Raw genomic sequence first — 26,743 nt, forward strand, 5'->3', positions numbered from 1 at the left:
CACGGAGAGGTGGGTGGCAGCCTTGTGGAGGACAAAATGTACAAAGGCATCTGCTCTGGCTTGGTGATATGTGATTCTGCTCTAAGTCCATGGCTGGCCATCTTCTAGCAGCTCACACTGTTGCTGCTGACATTCCTGTCAGTTGTTCTGGGCAGTGACTTCAAGAACATTGTTGATATGATTGGGCGATCCGGCAGGAGACATTTCCAAACTGGATACTACATTCAGGCTCCTGAGTGAAGTAGTAAAAGTTGCCAAGCTGTGCAGACAGAGTATCACGGTTATCCATTTGTTTCAGACCAGGCGACTCAGTCCAATTATGGATGGACATCTTGTTTGTGTTCCAAAAGCCAAACTCGAGTTTATTGCCATATGCACAAGTACATGTACGCACAGGTGCAATGAAAAACTTACTTGCAGCAGCATCACAGGCACACAGCATCAGATAAGCAGCATTCACAAGAAAAACATAAATTAAACATAAATTATACATCTTTTTATAAGAATAAAAACACAATTAGAACAAAACAAAGTCCATTTTAGTGCAAAGTTATCAGAATGGTCATAGTGTTGCTAAACTGTAGTGATTAGGATTTTGCCAGTTGATTCAAGAACTAAATGGTTGAAGAGAAGTAGCTGTTCTTGAACCTGGTGGTGTGGGACTTCAGGCTTCTGTAGCTCCTGCCCGATGGTATCTGTGAGAAGATGGCATGGTCTGGATGGTGGGGATCTTTGATGATGGATGTTGCCTGCTTGAGGCAGCACCTCCTGTAGATTCTACCGGTGGTGGGGAGGGATGTGCCCATGATGTAGTGGGCAGAGTCCACTACCCCCTGCAGCTTCTTACGTTCCTGTGCATTTGAATTGCCATACCAGACCATGATGCAACCAGTCAGGATACTTTCAACAGTACACCTGTAGAAGTTTGTTAGAGTGTTCAGTGACAAGCTGAACCTCCTAAGAAAGTAAAGGTGCTGGCATGCTTTTCTTATGATTGCATCCAGATGCTCATGGTCAGATCCACAAAGTCACACCAGTGTTTTTCTGACCACTGCCTTCTTCTGGTTGACTGTCACCTACAGAAAGACCAGAAGGCTGGCAGGGGGATATGGAAGCTAAGAGTAAAACTGATGTCCAGAGAAAACATCAAGGAACTTAAAAGAGATTACACAAATTGGAGAACTGTGAAGCTTCTCTTTGATTCTCTGGTGCGCTGGTGGGAATCAATCAAAGAAAACATCAAAAGATTCTTCATCCTCAAAGGTGTTTAGAAGGCAAGAAAGAGTCAGAGGGAAATTCGCCAATGCCAGAAAAGCTTGCTGGATCTGCTCCTTCTATGGTCAGTGGAGTCAGTGTTGAGGAAGAGCCACAAGCCTCACTCTTTACCTTGGAGTACTCCAAGATTATCTTTCAATCCAGGGTCTTCTCTGTGAAGTGGGATACATTTCTTCTTCCTAAGGCCTTGTAGAGGGAGCAGCAGTCTTAAGGAAGAGGATGGCTCTGCAACATCCCAGCAACCTAACGTTATGAGGATCTGCAAATCCTTCTATGTCAGGCTATACAGTTTGAAAACCACAGACAGCACAGTCTCCCAGAACTTCCTGTCCTCTTTCTTGGAGATGACATCAAGAGGGAGAGTCTGGACCAGCTATTAACTCTGGATGAACTTGTGGAATAGGGAATCAACAAATTATAATTGTTCTTTCTATTTGTAGATATAATAGTATATCAGAAGCAATGACATGTTATCACATGCTATTTTCAACACGTGCAATCTTCATTTAAAATGTTTGCGACGAAAGGCTATAATGCAAAACTGCAAGGTCAAAAAATAGAATAATAAACAGGTTGAGAAGTGGCAAAGAGAGAGAACAAGCTAAGATTTTAAAAGTCTTTTACTTATGTGGGTAAAGGGAAATAAAGAGCATTATAGTTTTAATATCACAATTCAATAACAATACATTTATATCTAATATTACGTGAACCCAATGGCAGGTTTTGGCTTGGTAATTTGACTGGATCCCGATGTACCAAGGATGAGCACAACAGATCAGTTAAGTTGCAAAGATTGCAAAACAACTAACCTCCAACAAACACTAAATATTACTCCTTTACTTCCTTAAAGTACTTCAGGAGACAAAAATGGGTTTTACATAAATTTCAGAATCAAAATCAGGTCTATTATCACTGACATATGTCATGAAATTTGTTGTTTTGCAGCAGCACTACAGTGCAAAGACATAAAATTACTATAAATTACAAAATAAATTAATAGTTAACCGTTCAAAAATCTAATGGTGGAGGGGAAGAAGCTGTTCCTAAATCACTGAGTTTGGGTCTTCAGGCTCCTGTACCTCCTCCCTGATGGTAGTAACAAGAAGAGGGTATGTCCCGGATGGTGAGGGTCCTTAGTAATGGATGTCACCTTCTTGAGGCAAGGCCTCTTGAAGATGTCGTCAATGGTGGGGAGGGTTGTGCCCGTGATGGAGCTGGCTGAGCCTACAACCCTCTGCAGTCTCTTGCAATCCTGTGCATTGGAGACTCCATACCAGGCTGTGATGCAGCCAATCAGAATGTTCTCCACTGTACATCTATATAAATTTGCAAGAGTCTTTAGTGACATACCAAATCTCCTCAAACTCCTGACAAAGTAGTGCTGCTGGTGTGCCTTCTTCGTGATTGCATCAATGTGTTGGGCCCAGGATAGATCCTCTGAGATATTGACCCCCAGGAACTTGAAGCTGCTCACCCTTTCCACCACTGACTTAAAACAGCTATTAAATATAACCTTGAAATATGAGATTGTTTGGAAGTTCCAATACATTCCATCTACATGTCCGATCATCACTCATTTAAATATTGCTTGCACTTAATTTGTTGTGTTAAAAGAAGATCCCACCCAAATATTATGTCATAATAACCTCAATTAATTGTTAAAGCATGCTGCATATTTTAAACAGCTTCTCTGATCAGTAGCTGAGTTTTTAACTTCAGAGTGTGGGTGTGCTTCATACAAATGCATGGGAAAAATTTGCTTAAAATGGCTACTCATAAAGATTCAGAAGCCCTGGAAGCTAATTGTTTAGGGTGTCCAATTTTAGCCCACTTTTGGCTGTATTCCAGTTCCAAAGTTACAGGTTTAGATATATTGAAATATTTTGTTCCACAACAGACACTTGGATAAATTTGTCTTTGGCTAACAGTTCTAAATAGATATGAGAGTATTGGCCACTGAAAGTCTTCACCTCCTGCTCAATTGGTTCTGTTAAAGTCAGTGGAATAGAACGTCAGGAGCTGAGTATAGCTGGCAGCTGATCCTTCCATACACAAGCAATCAAACTCCAATAATACAAATTCATTTCTTGTTTCTGATTACTTTTTTTTCTGAAATGGCATTTTAACAATTTTTGATGCTAATTCTATCTGTTAAGAATAGGAGGAATAGGATTATGATTTATGTGGCTCATTTGTAAAAGCAATCTGCATTATTTGTGTGCAATCTATTGAGGTATGGGATATTCAATGAACAAAAGTTAAAATTCTAACTATTCCATTTTCAAAAGATTAATCTTCATTCCTACTGTAGCTGAAGCCAGTAGTTAAGAAGTCATATCTAGCCTGGCAAAATTTGATTTACACTGCTTGGCTGCAGGCTGAGGTCTTAAGAAGCAGGAGTTGGCTCTGTGCACATGTACCTATAAATTTCACTCTCACCATTAAATTTTAAATGCATTGTGAGTTCAGCCAGGAGCAACTCATAGCGACAGCATAACTACACCCTTGATAAAAGGTTATTTTACAAGAAGCTGCTAATGTGTAAAACATGGACACTGTTATATTAAATATACTAGTCCAAGATTGGCATTTATAGATATTTATACAAGACCACCCACACTGAGTTATGCCAAGTTGGCATTCTATGGTTGTCGTACTGTATTATCATGTCAATTTTAATGTCAACGCTGAAAGATTTAAAAAAATCTTTAAAAGTTCTTTCAGTATCTTGCTTTGCACTGATTACAGCTATACTGCTCAAGACATACTGTTATAATACAGGGACACTACCTTCCACAGTTATTCTGTTTCACACCTCTTGCCAAAATTGGACCTGGGTCTATATTAGGCCGAAACTGCTTTCCATTAATACAAAAGTACTACCAAATGTCCTTATAACAAGCTTTTCAATACTTATGGGACTGAATGAAATACAGGTCCTCTCCAGATTACAAACGTCTGACTTATGTACGGCCTGTACATATGACTGAGTGTTTGGGAGAGCAGTGGGATGGATCTGTTGGTTGCTGTGATGCTGCAGGCATCTTGTGCCTCTTGGGAACTCGGTTCACAGCCACATTTTTGACTTGCAAACTGTCCAGATTACAAACAGTTCACTGGAATGGAACCCTGCCCTAAACTGGGGAGGACCTGTAACTGTAAGAAGTACCAAACATTCTAATTTAATCAGATTGCACATTATAAATTGATCCAAAAAATATCAGAGTCTGAATTATTGTAAATTTGAACTTAGAAAAAATAATTTAGAATTTTAGCATCTGGTTTGGAACCTGTAAAGTCTTATGCATAGATAAGAAGAAATGAGCCATAGGTTAAAATAAATTCTTTCACCAGTGAAATTCCAAAATTGTAATCTTGTTTCAAAATCAGATATCTGTGGATTCTTTCATGCTCCACAGACCATGGAGAAGAATTCTAATCCCTTTGTTCTTGTATGGCACTCTCTTTCAGGAATACCTTTGTGGACATTCTCCGAGCTATTCTTCTGTCCTTGGAAATTCTTATTGAAGATCCAGAGTTACAGATAAATGGATTTGTGCTAATTATAGACTGGAGTAACTTCACATTCAAACAAGCTTCCAAGCTGACTCCCACTATACTAAGACTAGCCATAGAGGGATTGCAGGTTAGTGATTCTGCATGCTTATTTTCCTTCTGGACTTTGGAATGAAAAGCTTCATTGTTTTACAATCTATAACCTCCATGATTTGAGAAAATATAGTACATGACTCATTGGTTCATTACCTAAATAAGGCACAATAATAGGATGTAGCTTCTTGAAAGGTGACTTCCACATCAGTAAGGGGCACTGTGCAGATGTTAGACACTTCCCAATTATGAGGGAAAGAAACTGGAAGTCCAGTTGTTCAGAGCCATTACATTCTTCTCTCAAGAGTATTCTTTTTAGAACAGACCTGGTTGACTTTAAGCTCGGGAAAGCTGTTCAGCCTCAGTGAGGTACAGTAGGGTTAATGAGTAAAATATAATTAAATTGAAAAGTATAGATAAGGATCAGTAAGATATTTAAAGACATCAGGGTGGAAGAGCTAAGTAGGGTGTCACAAAGTGAAAGGGAGTGAGGCAAATAAAAAAGGAAAACATTGAAAAGACATCAAATTTGAGTTTTAAAACCTCAATGATTTAGCAAGAAGGAGGTGCATGCAGTGGTAAGGAATTCCACACTTCTGTGGCCCATTGGAACATTATTAGAGTGAGAAGCAGCCTAATTGGCACATTTTCAATAGACCAAGAGTTTTGTATATTTTCAGCTAAGGTACTGGGGAAAACTGGACAGCCATTGTCTGCTGTGTGGTCCTGGGAAAAATAGAAAAAGAGAGAGGTTAGACCTAGAGGAAAGCAAAAGGTCCAATATCAGCAAGGCTTTTTCTTGTATTCATGAGTGCAACATCCAGACTGATAAGGGAAGACAATAATATCCCAAAGGAAACAGTAATGGATAAAGGGGTGCTTCTTGTTGGGGTCATCTTGTAGAAGTGGTCGGAGACAATCTGCAAAAAAAAAATCAGCTTGGTAGGATGGAAGGCAGGGACCAGAGAAACCTTGTTACTATAAACAAAGAGTAACAAACTACTGTTGTCAGAGGAAAATAAATGTTTGGCAAGGAGGAGCAAACATTCATAGGTCTTTTTTTTTCCCTTTTCCCTGCACCCGAGGAATGTTAGTGAAGGGAAAAAGGTGATGAGCACCATTGCTCTACCCAACCAATGCTATGCTTGGACTGCCTCAGCACTCCCAAATGACGGAGCTGGGCTTGTGTCTGGAGTAGACAATGGGAGAGTACAGACATATCCATCATTTCGAGGGGTGATTACAGCCCTTTATATCCAGCCTGTCCCACAATCCAAACTCTAGAAGACAAATGGAATAAGGCAATAGTATTGCTATATGGATCCCTGTAAACTCAGTAGCTTGCAGGTGTCCTGAGAGAATCCAAGTAGTTGCAAACACATCTGCTTTTACTAGCTTCAACTCTTCATGGGCTGGTGCTCTGAATTATTTAGAAGATTCTGGTGCCATTGGGTGAGGAATGATTCCACATTAAGAGGAGGCAGACTGATAGAAGTAAATTTGTTGATACCTTTTTGGTCGCAGGTGCTGGGCACTGAGGAGATATTGTTTCTCCTTAGTGAGATGCCCCAGAGGAAAATCTATGCTAGTGAGAATAAAAGAATGCTAATAGCCGAAGAAGAATTAAAGGTGGAGTAATCAATCCCAGGTGATCATCACTGTTCATGGAACTACAGAAAATGTAACAAAGTCAAAGAATCGAAGTTACCTTGGGGAGAAAGTTTTCCACTTTATTTCTGCTGTATCACCTGGCACAAAAGAACCACAGATGAGGGAATGTTGTAGAAAATCTGTGCATCCAGTTCACGTGCTGCTCAGGTTACAGTCAGTCCATTTTTTAATGACCAGATGTTTGAACCGTTGAGAACTGACCTTGCCAGCCTCCAATTTAAATTCCTTGTTTTGTGTTCTTACCAAGTAAGGACCCATCAGGTGAAACACGCACAGCATTTCTTCACCTCAAACATTCAGCATTTTCAAATGGGTGGAGCTTGAAATTTGATGATGATATGCTTCAAGATAATTGCTAAGTGGGGTTGAACAGAGGGAGAGGAAGTTCATCCCTTATCTGTGAAGAGATATGTGCCATACAGTCTTTGTATGGTCCAACTAAGGTCTCCAATTTGAAGAATCCATGAATACATTAAAATGGGTACTGGTATTGGTTTATTATTGTCACTTGTACCGAGGTACAGTGAAAAACTTTTCTTGCATACGGTTCCTACAGATCAATTCATTACACAGTGCATTGAGGTAGTAAAGAGTGCATTGAGGTAATACAGGGTAAAACAATAACAGAATGCTGAGTAAAGTGTAATTTAAATTTAAAAGTGTAGAATGATTATAGTAAAAGTAATGAGTAGATTTGCAGAGAGCAGCTTGCAACAAGTCAACACGCTCTGGCACCATCTTGTTATTCTTGATATAAATCAAACGATATCTGAGGTTAATAGGCTGTGGGGGATGATCCCAACTTTCTTCGGTTGGCTCCATGTAGTTGATGCCTAAGCAAATTGCCCTCTTTTAAAAATTCCTACACCTGTTTTGGATATCACTCACATTGGCGGTGGTTTGTTCCAGCAAACAGGCCGCCTAACCAGGTCTCTGTGCAGAGTCAAGCTAGTAAATGGCAGTGGTCCACAAGCCAATATTGAACAGGGATCCTGCAGTGATATTTTGCATTGCGGTTCAAAGTTTGTCATCAAAATGATATGGAGAAAAGCCATTGTGTTAATTCTACAGTATCTGACTATTTAAAAACTCTTGTGCAGAAAATCCTGAAATGTCAGAAATATTTTCGAAATCATCAGTGTTAAATTAAATCTTTATCAATGCAGAACCATTCAGTAAAACATTACAGTTATTATGAAACTATTAAAGGTGTTAGAAACACATCCATCTGCTATGTGAATGTGTTAACTTGTGCCATCAACTGTTAAAAACATCTCTTATAATCTAGTTTTTAAACATCACACTAATTAGAGCTAATAGCAACTACAATGTGTATGTTTATATTACCTATGACATAAATAGAATTTTTAAGAGCTTTGCAGGGAGGGTGCGCCAATGAATATTTTTGGACCTGGAAACCCACAGTGGGTCAATCAGCATCTGTGTAGAGAAGTTGTTTGTGCTTGGGAAATGTAAACTTCCTGTAATATTTTCAAAGGGATGGTTGGTATAGACAGGGAAAGAAGAAAATAAAATGTCTTTGAACAGGATTATAAAACAAAGAGAGTAGGAAACAAACAATATTCCACAATCAAAAGAACAAATATGCTCACAGGTTATGGCTGAAAAATAGTGCTAGGATAAAATGGAGAGATTTGAAGATGAAGATGAGAATCATGAAGCCAATTTCCTAGGGTACAGAAAGCCAACAATGCCTGATAGAAATGCTGAAGACATACTTAGATATTTATTTATTAGTCACATGTACATCGAAACACACAATGAAATGCGTCTTTTTGAGTTACTGAGAATGTGCCGAGAGCAGCCCACAAGTGTCGCCACTCTTCCAGCGCCAAAATAGCATGCCCACAGCTCCTAACCTGTATGTCTTTGGAACGTGGGAGGAAATCGGAGCACCCGGAGGAAACCCACGCAGACATGGGGAAAACGTACAAACTCCTTACAGACAGCAACGGAATTGATCCCGGGTAGTTGGTGCTGTAATAGTGTTACGCTAACCTCTACACTGCTGTATTTACCATATATATTGTATTTAACATATCATGCATAATACATAAAACCACATGTATAGTATTACCAAACTAAGATTCTATCTTCTTCTCTTCACTAACTTTAATGATAGTCACATGCAGGTATCAACAGAGGGTGACAGAGGAACTGAAGTGGATTGACATTAGGAAAGAAATGGTGATGGGTAGACTAATGGGGCTGAAGACTGACAAATCCCCAGGTCCAGATGGTCTGCATCCCAGGGATGCTCTAAAGGAGGTGGCTCTAGAAATTGTGGGTGCATTGGTGATCATTTTCCCATGTTCCTTAGATTCGGGGACAGTTCCTGAGGATTGGAGAATGGCTAATGTTATCCCACTTTTTAAGAAAGGAGGAAGGGAGAAAACGGGGAACTATCGTCCAGTTAGCCTAACATCTGTGGTGGGGAAGATGCTAGAGTCCATTATTAAGGATGAAATAGCGGCTTATTTGGATAGCAATGATAGGATTGGGTCGAGTCAACATAGATTTACCAAGGGCAAATCATGCTTGACTAATCTACTGGAGTTTTTTGAGGATGTAACCAGGAAAATAGACGAGGGAGATTCAGTGGATGTTGTATACCTCGACTTTCAGAAGGCATTTGATAAAAGTGCCGCACAGGAGATTGGTGGGTAAAATTAGGGCTCATGGAATTGGGGGGCGGGTATTAACATGGATAGAAAACTGGTTGGCAGATAGGAAACAAAGGGTAGGGGTGAATGGATGTTTCTCAGAATGGCAGGCCGTGACTAGTGGGGTGCCACAGGGCTCGGTGCTGGGACCGCTGCTGTTTACGATCTATGTTGATGATTTAGATGAAGGCATTGTGAATAACATTAGCAAGTTTGCTGATGATACAAAGTTGGGTGGCAGTGCGACATGTGTAGAGGAAGTTAGGAGAATTCAAGGTGATTTGGATAGGTTGGGTAAGTGGGCAAATACTTGGCAGATGAAGTTTAATGTGGATAAGTGTGAGGTTATCCACTTTGGGAGCAGGAACAGGAAGGCAGATTATTATCTGAATGGTGTGGAGTTAGGTAAGGGGGAAATACAAATGGATCTAGGAGTCCTTGTTCATCAGTCACTGAAAGTGAATGAGCAAGTGCAGCAGGCAGTGATGAAGGCTAATGGAATGTTGGCCTGTATTACAAGGGGAATTGAGTACAAAAGCAAAGAGATTCTTTTGCATTTGTACAGGGCCCTGGTGAGACCACTCCTGGAGTATTGTGTACAGTTTTGGTCTCCAGGGTTAAGGAAGGATATCCTGGCTATAGAGGGCGTGCAGCGTAGGTTTACGAGGTTAATTCCGGGGATGTCGGGACTGTCTTATGCTGAGAGGTTGGAGAGACTGGGATTGTACACACTGGAATTGAGAAGATTGAGAGGGGATCTGATTGAAACATACAGGATTATTAAGGGATTGGACAAGATAGAGACGGGAAATATGTTCCAGATGTTGGGGAAGTCCAGGACCAGGGGGCATGGTTTAAGAATAAGGGCTAGGCCATTTAGGACAGAGGTGAGGAAAAATTTCTTCTCCCAGAGGGTTGTGAATTTGTGGAATGCACTGCCTCAGAGGGCAGTGGAGGCCAATTCTCTGGGCACTTTCAAGAAGGAGCTGGATAGGTTTCTTATAGATAGGGGAATCAAGGGATATGGGGACAAGGCAGGAACAGGATATTGATTGTTGAGGATCAGCCATGATCTCAAAATGGCGGTGCAGACTCGAAGGGCCGAATGGTCTACTTCTGCTCCTATTGTCTATTGTCTATTGAATACCAATTTATACTCACTTTTACTCTTATGCCCATATCAACAGAAGAAGTATGTTTCGGGATGATTTGACCTATCAATTCCTAAGAATATATGAAATAGGAGCAGGAGTAAGCTGTCTGGCCCTTCAAGCCGGCTCCACCATTTATCAAGATTATGGCTGAAGTTTTACCTTTCCTACCACTATCATCATATTCCTTGATTCCCAACATGCCAAAAATCTAATAACTCCATCTTGAATGAAGCCAGCGAGCTTCCACACCCCACTGGGACAGAGGATTCCAAAGGTACACCACCCTCTGAGTGAGGAAAGTTCTCCTCATCTCTGTCTTAAATGGCTTGATCCATTTTCGCAAAATGTGCCCCATGATCTTGGACTCCTCAGTCAGGAGAAAACATCCTCCCTACATCTAACCTGACAAGCTCTTTAAGAATTTTATTTTTCAGTAAGATCTCCTCATATTCTTCTAAACTCTAGTGAATACAGTACCAGTTGGTTCAACTTCTTATAGCAAACCCACAAGATTTGGAACCAGCCTAGTAAACCTTGGCTGTATTCCTTATATGGCAAGTATTCTTTCTCAGGTAAGGTGACCAAAACTGCACAGAATACTCCAGGTCCTATAGAATTGCAATAGGACTTCCTTACTCCTGTAATCAAACCCTATCATAATAACATACCATTTGCTCTCCCAGTCATTTGCTGTACTTGCAAGGTGGCCTTCAAGCACACCGTTGAACAGCAATGCTACCCAATTTCTCAACATTAAACAAATACTCTGCTTTTCTATTTTATGTTCCAAGTGGATAACCTCACATTTTTCCCACATTATATTCCAATTCTTTTTCCTGCATTAAGTTCTTCCTCAAAATAGCCAATGTGTGAATAGATAACAGTAGTTCATGGGGTTTAGATTAATGAGTGTAAGAAAGTAAATACAAGGGTTATTATATGAGTGAGGCAATAAAAGTTACACAACAGCACTGATGAGGTCTGCCATTGCACCTGGGACCCTTGGAACAGTTTCAGTGGAATGAAACCAGCTAATGATGGAAAGTGGTTTAACAAAAATATAGGGTAAATTTCATAAAGTAACATTCACATCCCAAGAAATTCTGGACTATGGGCAGTAATTTTTAAGATTTCATTCACAAAGGTAAACCTTAGTACAATTAAGCTAGGTGATAGAGCAGAAATCATAAAGGAGAAATATCCATTAAAATGGGATATTTGGAGGATTAAGAGAGATTGTGAATAAAAAAGGGACCAAGAGTCAACATAAAAGGATAAATTTTACTAGATTTCATTCTTCAAACATGTTTGAGTCAGGAGTTAGATGTGGAAGTCAGTATGCCCTGAAAATACTCACAAATATACAATGATGCTCAGAAAATTTATTCTTCCTGTTATCAGTAAAAATCTTTATTAATATATTGATGCCGAGTTGTGGTCAAAGAAGATGTTGGACTGTTGGAGATGATGAACTGGTGGAGAATGAAGGGGAAGTTTAGCAAGTAATTTGCTGCTATATTTATAAATGAGAATGAAAGAAGGTTAAGAACATAGAACACAGGTTATATGGAAGGTTATATAGAAGGTTATATATTTTATATATAGGTTATATAGAAGGTTATATGAATACCAGAAGTAAAGTTACAATAAAAAGCAATGGGCTTCAGTTTTCCCACATTTTTTACCTGGAATGTACTGACTGTTTTACTCGGTCACATCAAATTGGCTTTGGAGGGAAGGTTCATTTCTCAACCACCACTGCAAACATTTATCTCGATCCATGCTTTAAGGTGAAGGGTTGACCAAAGGAATAATGATAGAAAGCAGAATAGAAGTACATGAATATTTCTCCAATCAGGTGGCAAATTAGGATCAGTTACATGCTCCAGTTACAGAACCTTTATTGATGATACTAAATTACAAGACATTGGGAAGGTTGCAAGCAACAAAGGGCAGATGCTTGGAAAACACAGTTTCTTCAAGATCACTGTCAACTGACAAATTTTGATAAAACAAACAGAAAATGGACAATAGAGTGGAGGAGTAAAGGGATAGATCCAGGAGTGGAGAAATACAAACTTTTAAAGGCAGGATTTAATGTGCAAAAGTACATTAAATATCAAATTTGAATGTTAGTTATTTTTCTAAGAGTCATTAAATGTGGAACAAGGAAATCATGATGAATCTGTGAATGACGTTAGTTAAGATACAGATGGAGAACTGGACACAAAGCTTGGGAAGCTCAATTATATTCAGGACATGAGAACCATGAGAAACGTGCAAGATGCTGGAGTTTTAATCCTTCATTTGCCGAGAATTTATATCTGTTTCGTTGCACCTCCATTCATTGAGGTGATTTCCTACATGTTGTTTTTGAGTGCAATACAAACCATCTGAACTTTTACATTCATCTGTTCCTGGGATGTTTAAGACTGCCGGTTCCAGCTACAGTATCAACAGTTTTGGGCAGCACGGTGGTGCGGTTAGTAGAGCCTCTGCCTCATAGTGTCAGTGACCCAGGTTCAATTCTGACCTCGGGTTCCATCTGCGTGGAATTTGCATGTATTTCCTGTGACCGTGTTGGTTTCCTTCAGGTGCTCTGGTTTCCTCCCACAACCCAAAGACATGCAGATTGGTAGCTAATTGGCTACTGTAAATTGGCCCTACTGTGTAGGTGAGTGGTAGAATCTGGGAAGAGTTGAGGGGAATGTGGGGAGAATAAAATGGGCATAAATGTAGGATTGGTGTAAATAGGTGCTGGATGGATGGCACAGACTCAATGGGCCAAAAAGCCTGTTTCTGTGCTTTAGGACGTTATGACTCTAAGGGACAGTGACCATTGCTTGGGGGACAGTGACCATTGCTCCATAACCTTTAAAATTGTCACGGACAGGGACAGGTGCAGAGAGGACAAGAGGATTTTTAATTGGGGAAAGGCGAACTATGAAGCTATAAGGAGAGAACTTGGGAGTGTAAATTGGGATGTCCTTTTTGAAGGAAAATGTACCATGGAGATGTGGTTGATGTTCAGGGATCTTATGCAGGATGTTGGGGATAAATATGTCCCGGTGAGGCAGAGAAGGAATGGCAGGGTGAAGGAACCGTGGGTGACGAGAGAGGTGGAACGACTTGTTAGGGAGAAGAAGGTAGCGTACATGAGGTATAAGCAGCAAGGTTCAGACAGGGCCCGTGAGGAACATAGGGTAGCGAGGAAGGAACTTAAGAAAGGGCTGAGGAGAGCTAGAAGGGGACATGAAAAGGCGTTGGCTAGTAGGGTTAAGGAAAATCCCAAGGCCTTTTTCAAGTACGTGAAGGGTAGGAGGATGGCTAGGGTAAAGGTAGGTCCGATTAAGGACAAAGGTGGGAGAATTTGCCTGGAGGCGGCGGAAGTGGGAGAAGTTCTCAATGAGTGCTTCTCTTCGGTATTCACCAGGGAGAGGGGTCTTGATGATGCGGAAGGGAGTGCTGGTAGGGGTAATGTTCTCGAGGTTGTAGATATCAAGAGAGAGGATGTGTTGAAGTTGTTAAATAATATTAAGACAGATAAATCTCCGGGGCCTGACGGGATTTTCCCCAGGCTGTTTCGAGAGGCTAGGGAGGAGATTGTTGAACCGCTGGTTAGGATCTTTGAGTCCTCGTTGTCCACGGGGATGGTGCCGGAGGATTGGAGGGTTGCGAATGTTGTCCCTTTGTTCAAAAAAGGTAATAGGGATAGGCCAGGGAATTATAGACCGGTGAGTCTCATGTCTGTGGTGGGTAAACTGTTAGAAAGGATTCTAAGGGATAGGATTTATGAACACCTAGAGAATTATGGACTGATTAGGGACAGCCAGCATGGCTTTGTGAAGGGAAGATCTTGCCTCACAAGCCTGATAGAGTTCTTTGAGGAGGTGACCAGGGAGATTGATGAGGGCAGTGCGGCGGATGTGGTTTACATGGATTTTAGTAAGGCGTTTGATAAGGTTCCTCATGGTAGGCTTCTTCAGAAGGTCAGAGGCCGAGGGATCCAAGGAAGCTTGGCTGTGTGGATTAGGAATTGGCTTGCATGTAGAAAGCAGAGGGTTGTGGTGGAAGGAGTGCCCTCGGATTGGAAGGCAGTGACTAGTGGTGTCCCGCAGGGATCGGTTCTGGGACCTCTACTTTTTGTGATATTTATAGATGACTTAGATGAGGGGGTGGAGGGCTGGGTTAGTAAGTTTGCGGACGACACTAAGATAGGCGGTGTTGTGGATAGTGTGGAGGGCTGTCGGAGCTTACAGAGGGATATTGATAGGATGCAGAGCTGGGCTGACAAGTGGCAGATGGAGTTCAATCCGGAGAAGTGTGAGGTGGTACACTTTGGAAGGACAAACTCCAGGGCAGAGTACTGGGTAAATGGCAAGGTACTTGGCAGTGTGGAGCAGCAGAGGGATCTGGGGGTTCATATTCACAGTTCATTGAAAGTTGCCTCACAGGTGGAAAGAGCAGTTAAGAAGGCCAATAGGATGTTGGCTTTCATAAGTCGTGGGATCGAGTTTAAGAGCCGCAAGGTGATGATGCAGTTTTACAAAACTCTAGTTAGGCCACACTTAGAATATTGTGTTCAGTTCTGGCCGCCTCATTATAGGAAGGATGTGGAGGCGTTGGAGAGGGTGCAGAGGAGATTTACCAGGATGCTGCCTGGATTAGAGAGTATTGAATATGAGGAGAGGCTTAAGGTGCTAGGGCTTTATTCACTGGAAAGGAGGAGGATGAGAGGAGACATGATAGAGGTATATAAAATACTGAGAGGAATAGATAGAGTAGACAGTCAGCGCCTCCTTCCCAGGGCACCAATGCTCAAGACGAGAGGGCATGGCTTTAAGGTTATGGGTGGGAGGTTCAGGGGAGATGTCAGGGGGAGGTTTTTCACCCAGAGAATGGTTAGTGCATGGAATGCACTGCCTGGGGTGGTGGTGGAGGCAGATACATTGGACAGGTTCAAGAGCTTGTTGGATAGGCATATGGAGGAGTGTGGGATGGGGGGATATGCGGGAGGAAGGGGTTAGGTAGTGTGAGGGTGGTTTGATGGATGGCACAAGATGGTGGGCCGAAGGGCCTGTTTTGTGCTGTATGGTTCTATGGTTCAATAGTTCATTTATGAAATGCCTTTAACAACCCAGGGGTAAGTCCAGAGTGACCAAGTATATTTCAAGGAGAGCACAAAAATATGAGTCCTAGGGCCAATTTTGTTTTAGTTTGGATTGTTCTGACCTGTTTTTTTGCCACAGAGTTATCTAAATCACACCCAATAATTTCATAACTCAAAATGGAATATTAAAAGGCTCCACCCTCCCACAGTTACACCGTTCTGCATGGCTGCTAGACTAACTCAGTGATGTGCAGGTGCATTTTGGTTTTAGCTACTGATACATCATCCAATTGCAAAAAGAATCAAAATACTTTTTCGGTATTCCACAGTAGAAAATTTTAGAACAATGATATTTGCAAGCTCACTTCTTAGCATGAAATGTATCTACCTACTTAAATCATACACAGTATTTTTTACATGTGAACCATTCACGAGGATCTGTTGTCTCTGCCTCAGTCTATTGAATAAAATAGGATTAAACTGCATGTCATTTTAAATCATTATGCATTTTCCCCAAGCAAGGCTATTTATTGCTTTTATATCAAGGATGTGTAGACTTTGATGTGAAGATAATGCTGTTCAGTTACTAACTGAGTTTAGGATGTTTTATGAACCAGATCGAGGGAACACTGTATCACATTAATGCATGTAACATGTAACTGTGTGCCTCTAATAAACCAGCTTGTTAGACACAAACTATCCAAAGAAACATTTCCCTTGGTGTTCATTCCTCCATCTTTACAAATACCCATGCCACCCTCTGCTGCACCTTCCAGGAGATACTTTGATGAAATCTTCCTCTCCATCTTCTGGGCCCCACAAGTCGATGGAAGCTGTTCCATCAGCAAAGAAATCAAGAATGTGAGGAGACAGGTTTGACATAATGGGCAAAAGATAGATGGATATGTGGAAAAAAGAGTTTAATCCCAGAGAGTGTTATGATCAGGAACTCTGAGCCTATAATGGTAGTGGAAATAAAGCCAATCAGAAGAGAAATAAGTAGGCATGGGGGAAGTCCTGACAGATCTGGGTGGTTTGTAGGTTGTAACCAGCAGAAAAGTTAATGGTGAACCAGAGGATATCAGAAAATTAATAATCTTTTGTGGCACCTTCTCCAAGAAGTTGGGGATAACATACTAGTATGCTTTGACTATTAGTTTATGGGCAGAAAACAGGGTGTAAAATAAACAAGTTATTTTTGGGTTGGGAGACTGGGACTAATGATGTACTGCAGGAGCTGGTGGTGTGTCCGAGCTGTTCACAATCTATATCAGTGACTTGGATGAGGTGATCAAGGGTATTATATCCAAATTTACTGATGATATGAAACTGGGTGGCATTTGGGCTGTGAGGAGAATGCAGTGAAGCTTCAGGGGGCTATTGACAGGTTAAGTGAGTGGGTAAGGACGTGGCCAATGGAATATAATGTGGGAAAATTTGAGGTATTCCACTTTGGTCGAAAAAATAGAGGGACCTGGATGACCTGACACGTGAATCACTGAAAATACATGCAGGTACAATCAATTATTGGTATTTTGGCCTTTATTGCAAGAATAGGGATGGCATTCTCCAATTATATCAGGCATCTCTATGGGTAAGTAGCCATATAGAGGCTGCATCTACATTCTTGCCTCCCTACCCAAGGGTCCATAAATACAGCAGAGTGAGTGCAGCAAAAATTCACCACATTCCTGGGATGGAGTGTGGGCTGAATGAGGAGAGAATAAGCAGACTGGGCCTATACAATCTAGAGTTCAGAAGATTAAGGGGTGACCTCATTGAAACATGCTAAATTCTTACAGCGCTTGAGAGGATAGATGCAGGATTGATGTTACCCTGAGCTGCAGTGTCTAAAACCAGAGATCTCTAAATAAGGGCTTAGCTATTCAGACAAGAGATGAGAAGGAATTTCTTCACCCAGAAGTTCATGAACGTTTGGAATTCTCTACCAAAGATGGAGTGGAGACTGAGTCACTAAGTGCGTTTAAGACAGAGATCGTTAGGTTTTTAACAATGAAGGGAATCAAGGGATATGTGTTAGTGCAAATTAGTCGCACTGAGATCAAACAGCAGCTGTGATCTTATTGCATGGTGAAGACATGAGGGGCCCAATGGTCTAATCCTGCTTCTATTTCTTCTGTTCTTGTGTACATAAATTGATGGGCTACAAGGAATGGAACTAATCGGATTGTTGGATAAAGAGCCAAAATGGGACCAATGGGCTGAAGGGCCTCCTTCTGTGTCAAAATGATCCTATGATTCTCTGGAGTGAGCTTCAAACCCATGACCTTTGACTCAGAGGCACTGAACCAAAATTAATGCTGGTTCTAATCTTATAAATTATCTGGATTTGGGAGATTAAGAAGCAAAACACTAAAATGTTGGAAATTTGAAATAAAAACATTAAATGAACGCTGATGTAAAGTCATTGACCTGAAACGTCAATTCTGTTTCTCTCTCTGCAGATACTGCCTGACCTACTGAGTATTTCCAGAGTTCCCTGCTTTTATTTTAGGTTTGGAGGACAGGTACCAGAAGATTGTAGGCTAAGAAAAGACTCACCCATGTTCAAAAAAAACAGGAATAATTTAAAAATATATACATATTGCAGGCTGATAAGTTTAGCTTCGAAAGGCAAGGTTTACTAAAAATCCATCATGGGAGCAAAGAAAGCAAACATACAGAAAACTATAGAGTTAAGGAAAGTCAGCAAAACTATCTGCAAAGTGAGTCATTTCTGAAGAGTTAAAAAGGTGCTGAGGATAGAAGACACAACAACAGATTTGATTTCAATCAGCAGGTTGCCAGATATCATACAATTAGTAAGCCCTTCTTACAGCAAATCAAAAAAGAAGCCTCAGAATAGCTGTTGATAATGTTGGAAGCTTTCATTTTCTCCTTGCTTTAATTAATCTCCACCTGTGAGGTCAAGGATTTTCAGCAACTTACTATCAGATCTCCTTCGATATGCTCAGTATAATTTTGCACACTGATGATGCCAGGATCTTCACCATAACTGCAAATGCAGACACTTCAAAGGCAGGACTGCACTTGCCAAACGTTTATTGGAGAACAGTACTTGGTTTTGTTGTTTGCTTTAACTGAATGTGCAAGAAAACTTCATCCCATAGTCATTATTACAAGAGGTTGAATCTCAAACCAAAGGCATGTGAGAGCATAAATCTAATTTTTCAAGTCATTGCTTAGCATTTCAATTTCTTGATTTTCCAGGATGAATTGCAGCTAATCTGCTGCCCGAAGTTCATTCTCAATCATCCTTTTACGATGGCACTTCCTCAGATTTCCCCCTCAACACACCTGCCCATCTACACCTCTCCAGTTCAGGCAGTGTCTGCCTTCTGCAACACAAATGCCCTTCATCACAATTGGAAAAGAAATCACAGACCAGGCCCTACACCACACCACTCTGCGCTGGTGTCTGCGCCACTTCTAGTGATCATCATCTGCTTTAAGAGGGTGGGTAAATCCACATAAATCAAAACAAGTCCCAGGAAGCACAGGTTCCTGTACTACTAGAGCTGCATAATGTAAGAGGGTAAACTGGAGGACCCTGAAAAGTAAAGGTGGAAAATAAGCAGTGCCTATTCCTTTCATTGTAGTTTGAGGATTGAGAAATGTGCAAGTAAAAGCAAAAAAAAAATCAGATTTAAAGAGGTAGTATTCCCTTCCAGCAGCTCTAACAGTCATTATGGCTGACTTTCTGTGACTATGAGTTACTAATCACTTGATTCTGTGCTCTGATCTCTGCAGGACAGCTTCCCTGCGCGCTTTGGGGGCATCCATTTTGTGAACCAGCCTTGGTACATCCACGCTTTATACACGATAATAAAGCCATTCCTGAAAGACAAGACCAGGAAAAGGGTAATTAAAATTTCAGGCAGATGGGAAACATGATTCAGCATGGCAATTAACAATTAGTTTACAAGCATGGTTCAGAATAATAAAACTCTCCTGTGCCTGGTTGAATGGGAGAGGAGGACAAAGTTACAGAGGAGAGAGGAATCTATTAGTCTGCGTGTGTTTGTGAGCGTAAGTGATTTATTGACTCAGACACTGTTCTGATCGGTGCTCATTCTGTGCTGCAATCCAAGGTGAGTTATGGGAAGACTCCATTTTAATCTTCTGAAAGATGAATTAATTTTTGTATTTACGTACCATTAACTAACAAGCGAGTCAATAAACTCAAAGCGAATTAGTTTTGAACATTTGGTGAAAGACAGATGTTAACAGAAACCTTTGCAGGAGAATTTTATTTTTGGCTTTGATGCCCCTCTCTTCAAATCAGGCCACATCTGGTTAACAACTGAGAAGCAGTCAGCTGGCCAGTGCTAAAACCTACAACAATGATGGAGTGCAATTTAGCACTCAGTAGCACATGAAAGCACCTGGTGCCTAATTGGGTAAATACACTGAAAAAATCATCTCCTGATAGCATATGATGTCGGAAGTTCAGTCTCATGGGATTTTTGGGAAGCTATCTAAATCCACATTCAATTTACAGCCAAAGTTATTGTCATTACCTTCAAAGACTTATTTAAACCTGGAGCATGATAGGATATCCACCATACACCTGATTGGTGTAGCTGTAACAGGTCAACTGCACGTGCAACAGAGCAGGTAACATGATTAGCACTCTTGACACTGGACCTAACAGCCACCTCTCCATCAGTGGTGTTCTCTGGCTGCATTAGATACTACCCATTATTATTACAGGGAAAGCTTTGCAGAACCAATTGTGTTACAGCTTAGTCACTAAAACAACTCTTCCACAGTTTCAACAATGACTAATGATTCAGTTAATTTTTTGATCGACCTTAACAATGTTTCAAATCAAATTTATTGATATACTATCTGTCTTATAGATACACATGGGAAATGTTAAACTCCCAGCGTTAGCATTTCATTTTCTTAGATACTTTGTTTTAATATCTTAATTTTATAACATTCATTGTTATGTGTCAAATGATCATTCTATGTGAAGCAATACCTTTCATGAATCCACTTCACTAAGCTTCAGTGCACTTTTTTTCTTGTGATATTAGTGTTGCTGGCAAGGACACATCTATCGTCAATACTTGGCTTTTCTGGGGAGGTTGTGGTGGACCTTCTCTTTGAACCACTCTTGCCATCCTGACAACGGTATTCTCATGATCGGGATTTCGGAATATTAACTCAGTGATAATGTCCAAGTCAGGATCCTGGCGTGGAGACTTTGGGTTTGTGGGGTATTGATGTAAGCAATGAATTGTTGTAGTGTTTCCAGTGGGTAGTATCTAATGTGGTCAAAGAACATCACTGATGGAGAGGTGGCTGCTGGGTCTGGTATCGTGGATGCTAATCAGGTGACCTGCTTTGTTCCATATGCAGTTGACCTGTTGTTGTCGCTACAACAATCAGGTGTAGGGTAGATAGCCCATCATGCTTCTGGTTTAATCTTGCTGATGGTGCCAAGCAAGGAGGTGAGCCACTGATCACAGAACATCCAGCCTTTGGTCTGGTCTTGACAGGTCTAACCAAAGGTTTTGTCAATAGCAATTTGCAAAATCTTAATGGTAGAGGATGCAGTATTGGTCTTGCTGTCGAAGGTTAGAAGTTGAAGCCTGAGCATTTACTTGTTTGAGTTGACTAGCATCTGGCATTTTTGAAACCTGATTGCTAACTAACATTTGTCAGCCAAAGCCAAGATACTGTCCAAGTCCTCCTGCAAGTTCAATATCCAAAGAAGTCAGAATGGAGCTGGACAATGATTCAATGACCACATCCAATATTTGCATTCAGATAAACACAGATCTTTGATGAATTAGCTGAAGATGGTCAGGTTAAAGACACTTGTCTGACAATCTGCTTGAGTGATTTCTCATTGTTTCTCTCTGACGCTGTTCAGAGAATTGTTCCCTGAACACTCCACTTGAATCTGGCCTCTTACTGTGAATTCTTCTCCACACCCTCCTGCCCATTGCTCTTGGTAGCTTGTCCCGCTCCATTTGGCTGCTGCCAATTCTCCCAGTCATTCTGCAGGAACGTCCACTACTGCGACCATGTCTGGGCTCAGTTGCTTTCTCCAGAACTTAGAAATGAAGACAATCCTCTTCAGCTTCTGACACAGCACTCCCTGTAGACTAGTAACTCAATAGCTTAAGAATAAATGCAAGAAAGCACCGGATCTTGCAGAATCATTTCTACAGCAAGAATAAATCAGTCAAAACTAATGCAGATATAATGATCTACTTAAATTAGGTCGGTCGTGGATGCTTCCTGGATGCTGAATGCATATCCAGAAATATCTCATCTGGAGCATTAGGCTGGTGATTGATGTCATACTTTGGCCACTCAGCATGTTTCCAGCAGTGTTAAATTCACCCAAACAACAGGCAACACAGGGTTGAATGTTGCAGCTATGATGGTTTGGGTATGGACTGTTCTGTATCAATCCACAGAACGTTTTTAATGGTTAACAAAACTACGCAAAGGAAAGGAAAATCAAGGTCTGTTCAAGGCACCATCTGTGGGCCAGATTTAACAACTGACAAAAGAATCAAAGTAAAACTGATAATCTGGCGTCCTCAGGACTTTGTGGTGCTGGGTCAGCACATTTCCCGGACCACTGGATGTTATCCTTATTTCTCCAACACACTTTTATTTCACTATTTTTTACATTTTACACTGTGGTATAATAAATTTTACTGTGAACCCAGTGAGTTTAAAGGGAGCGTGAGAAGTAGAACCCAGTGTGTTACTTTCAGACATACAAGCACCCTAGGCCCCCAGTGTTCTAGATCCCAACCCCAACCACCTCTGCACACTTGGCCCACAATCCCAGAAATATATGGCCAACCCAAGCTGTGGATCTGTGGATAGTGGTTCCACAGATAATAAGGACTTAGTGAGCTAGATGATGAAGCATCAGGATTTCTGAACAACTGGATACCAGATTATCAGAGTTTTACTGTAGTCTGTTTACTTACAGCCACAAGATGTCACTGTTGAGCTTAGTAATAATGTATTGTTGAGGACTTCAAAAAATACCGTGCGGTGATAGCAAGAACATTCTTAAAATACTTAATATTTAACAAAATAGTTGTATGAATTAGAATTTTGATGAATTCACTTCCACTCTTTGTTCCTTGATTTTAACTTTTGGTGAGTATATGTTTAAGGGTTAGAAACAACCAGATAATAGATATACTCACCTCAAGATTTAGTCCAGCATTCCAAATGGTTAACTGTTCATGGGTTGGCTTTGAATAGACCTGGCTTTTCCAGCTCTGCCTGTGGACTAGGTAATTATATTTATTCCAACAGTGCAGTACAGCAAGGGCTGAAGCTGTTCTGTTCACCCCCAGTATCAAAACGAAACCCTTTATGTTTCAGCAGTTCTTTACATATATAATAAGTAGAGTCACAAATTCATAGAAATTAGGGCATTGAAACAGGCCCTTTGGCCGATCATGTCCATGCCAGCCAAAATAGCTTTAGGGTTACTTTCACTTCCTGCTCTTTGCCTGAAGACTTGTAGATTATAGCTCTTCAAGTGTTCATTCAGATACAATGTGATGAGGCTTTCTGCCACCACCAGCCTTTCAGGCTATTATTTCCAGATCTTCTGTATTCTTTAGGTGAAAATGCTATTCCTCAAGACTTCTTTAATCCTTCCACAAATTAACTAAAAACATTGCCTCTTGCATCAACCTTGCTGTCAAGGAAATAGCTGCTGAATAGGCTTCTCATAATGTTCAGCATTGTAAACTAAAGGAAAAAAATATTAGCAACCAGTAAGTGCTTTAGAAATAACTGAGGGAAAAATCTGCCTTGGTAGATTTTATTTTGATTATTCAGTTAATTGTAGTTTTGAGAAAGGTGATATCAATTTAACTACTTTTGAAAGTTAATCTTTAAGTGTAATCCTTAGTCTTAGATGACAAATCTTTTGGAAAGTTTAATTTAGCTTAATTGCAGTTTAATTTTAAAATTACTGACATTGGTCTTTGCCAGTGTTACAAAATGGGTCATAGCAGGCTGCTTTACACAAAGCCTTATCTTTTTCATTGAAGTTAATGTTTAAAAGAAGTACAAAGTCTTTTGATAAATTTCTCTGTCGAAACATAGGTCACTTAAGGAAAAACATTACTTTGATCTGCTGAAGAAGGGTTGCCACTCATAACAAATTGATACCCTAATAGGAAATGATTGTTAAAGTCTTGTTGAGTTTCCAGGAATGGGTGGATGAAGATGGACTAATTGTTCTCATTCATCCTCATTTGTAGTCTTGTGATAAGCAATGTGTCTTATTTGAGAAATGGAATATTTTAAACTGAGAATCTTAACACAATTAGCAGAATCGATGTTCTCCAGCTGGAGCAGTTGGAACTTCCACTTTGGCTGTGAACAGCCTTAAAAATTATGAAGGCTGAATTCCAAAAGAAATCAGTCAGCAAGGTGACATCACAAAGCCTGGAGAAATTCAGCTCCATTTAACAGTGCACCGTGTATTACAACTCTAAATAACTTTAGTTACAACCTCATCTTAACAGGGATGATTTGCTACTAAAAATAATGAGATTTCTTTCTATCTATCTATCTACAAATACTTATTAGCAAAAACATTTCTGCATTTCACAAATGTGAATATTGGTAGATTTAAGGTCTGAATTAAACTAAGACTAAATTAATTGAAAATGTTTGTTTTTGTAGCCCAAATTAAATTCAATTTGACATGACTGATTTTAATTTACCAGAATTTTGTGATTGTTCTTTTAAATTTCATTCTTTTTGTCCCAGATTTTTCTTCATGGCAACAACCTAAACAGTCTGCATCAGCTTATCCATCCAGAGTATCTCCCATCTGAATTTGGAGGTACCCTACCCCCGTATGATATGGGAACCTGGGCACGAACATTGCTTGGTCCAGAGTACAATGATGATACTGAATATACTTACAATTCGTACAACTTGGTGCACGTGAAGGACGTGCTGGATGATCTTGAAAGCAATTGCTCTCCCAAGCATATGAAGAGGTTTGTACAGTCCTGTTACGTAAACTATTTTATTAAATTTCTATTGCAGCTCTCAAAATCTGCATATATTTCTGACTGTTTTTCAATACATGCTATTGTAATGTCAAATTAAATGTCACCAGTAATTTATTGGCAAATATATTCTGTGAAATAATCCTGAGGCAGCCCGAGCAGATTTGTGCACAGAGCCCTGATCTCAACCAGACAGAGCCGTAAGGCCTCTGCATCTGTTGCCAGCCAATCATTCTCCTGCTGAACCTGAATGTGGGTAGGTGAGGACAAGGTCAACCTTGTGTGTGAAGCCCTGGAGTCACTTTTGAGGCTTAAGCCTAGAACATTGAGCAAGCTCAGCTTACGTGATCGGTGTCTCAGCATTGAATCACCACCTTCAGGAGAGAAAATGCAAATGAAATTGTAAAAACGCAGGTGGTCACAGAGACTCGACGTGTATTTAAGTAGAGTATTACTGCTGTAATTAGCAGCCCAACCCTGCATCGGTAACCCTTCTGGCCACACACCCTCCTCTGATATCTGGACATCTCCAATTCTGGCTTCTTACAAATCTCCAAGTTTAATTGTTCCACCTTCCTTCTACTGCCAAGGCTCTCAAAGCCTCCTTCCTTGCTAACTGTTTATTCTCCTTTAAAACACTTCTTAATGCCTCTCCATCTGCTCAAGCATCTCCTTAACTGGCTCAGCGTCTGATTTTTTTTTTGGGTGCACTCCTTTGTAACATCCTATAAGCAAAGAAATCCTGTTATAGCAAAGAAAGGTCTGCCATATGCATAAGGCACATACACTCCAAGGTCATCGGGCATGGACAGTGGCATCAGAAGATATACAACATTCTTTCTGATGTCGCTTGCAATGAATTGCTATTAAGTACAAGGCATGTGGACAATTAACACTGAAGCAGTTCATAACCAAAGGATTGAGGGATTCTTCAAGAGTTAAATTGCTTGACCTACTTAGCTGCTGCTGGGCATGAAAGGCATTCAACTCTCTGTTGATAGTTTTCTTTCCATCATTAGTGTCGCCTCATAAGATTTTCAGTGCTGGAGGTCATGGGGAAAAGGCCTTTTCACAGATTTATTCATGCAGTGTATTTTACTCTGCCTGGTCTTGGACTCTGTGTGTAGTTGAATATCATGGCCCAGGGAACTGCAGCAAACTGGCAATGGGCCCTCTCCATATGTCCACTTGAGTGCTGGATTTGGATGTATCACCATTTCTGGGCTTGGGTCTTTATATGATGTTACTGTCCAAATGCATGTTGTTGTTGTACTAATTCCTATTCTGGAGGTGAAAAGTCTGGATTACAATATAGGTTAGAAATTCAGCACGTTAATACAAATGGTTAGTGCTACCACCTTGGGGATTATGAAGTCAAATTCTGGATGGCTTAGAATCAATTTGGAACAGCTGAAGCTGTCAGTGAGTTATTTTGATTACAGTAGAAATATGATCTGGACAGATATGAAATGTGCTGGCAAATCACTATTGTCTAAAGTAAAAAATGATGCCCCTCCTTGTTTTTTGGTGGAAGCTCCTTATCTCTACATTGCCTGTTTTTGAACTAGTACATAAACAGGAAATGAGTCTTTGAGAAAATCTTACATCCAGGGCAGTGCATTAAAAAATACGAGGTCCATTTCATGATCATCTGTCAATTACATCATCACATGCATCTCAGTTTACCACCTTACTGATTACTGGATGTGATTCTCTAAATTGGCAGTTCATGTTTCAGCTTATTGATCACTGCACTGCATAAGCAATGTCAAATTTTAATTCAACCCAAGCAGATCGGACCACATTTCCTTTCCCCAGTGGTGATTGCACCAGATCTGTCTCTGGCACTCAGAGAAGAATCAAAAATCAACACTTGCATTTCAGTTGCACCTTTTATGACCTCAGGCCAGTTTTAACCAAGAAGTATAATCAATGTTGTAATGCAGTAAGTACAGCAGCCAATGTGCACACGAGTGACTCCCACAAGCAGTAATGTGAATTATTGATACAGGCTGACTTTTTCTTTCCCTGCTAATCACAATACTTATATTGTAAATAGAAATGTATCCTAAATCTGGTTCTGGACAAATGCAAAATAATATATTTATTGCAAAGATATGTGCTTTTGAAGGCATACAGGTGAAAAATGTTATCATTTATAGATTAGGATGAAACTCAGTTCATTGGAGACAA

The 26,743-nt window shown here is 40.5% G+C and overlaps 1 protein-coding gene across 2 annotated transcripts in view; it reads left to right on the top strand.

Annotated features, from left to right (window-relative positions):
• The window catches only part of LOC127574073 (clavesin-1), a 68,672-nt gene that overhangs the window by 13,336 nt on the left and 28,593 nt on the right, over positions 1–26,743 (top strand). For both annotated transcript variants that reach the window (XM_052022716.1, XM_052022717.1), the window contains exons 3-5: positions 4,747–4,921; positions 19,275–19,385; positions 24,303–24,538. In XM_052022716.1, coding sequence (XP_051878676.1) covers positions 4,747–4,921; positions 19,275–19,385; positions 24,303–24,538 — 522 coding nt within the window. The remainder of the gene's footprint in view (positions 1–4,746; positions 4,922–19,274; positions 19,386–24,302; positions 24,539–26,743) is intronic.

This window comes from Pristis pectinata, chromosome 9 (assembly GCF_009764475.1).
Source record: "Pristis pectinata isolate sPriPec2 chromosome 9, sPriPec2.1.pri, whole genome shotgun sequence".
Classification (NCBI taxonomy): Eukaryota; Metazoa; Chordata; class Chondrichthyes; order Rhinopristiformes; family Pristidae; genus Pristis; species Pristis pectinata.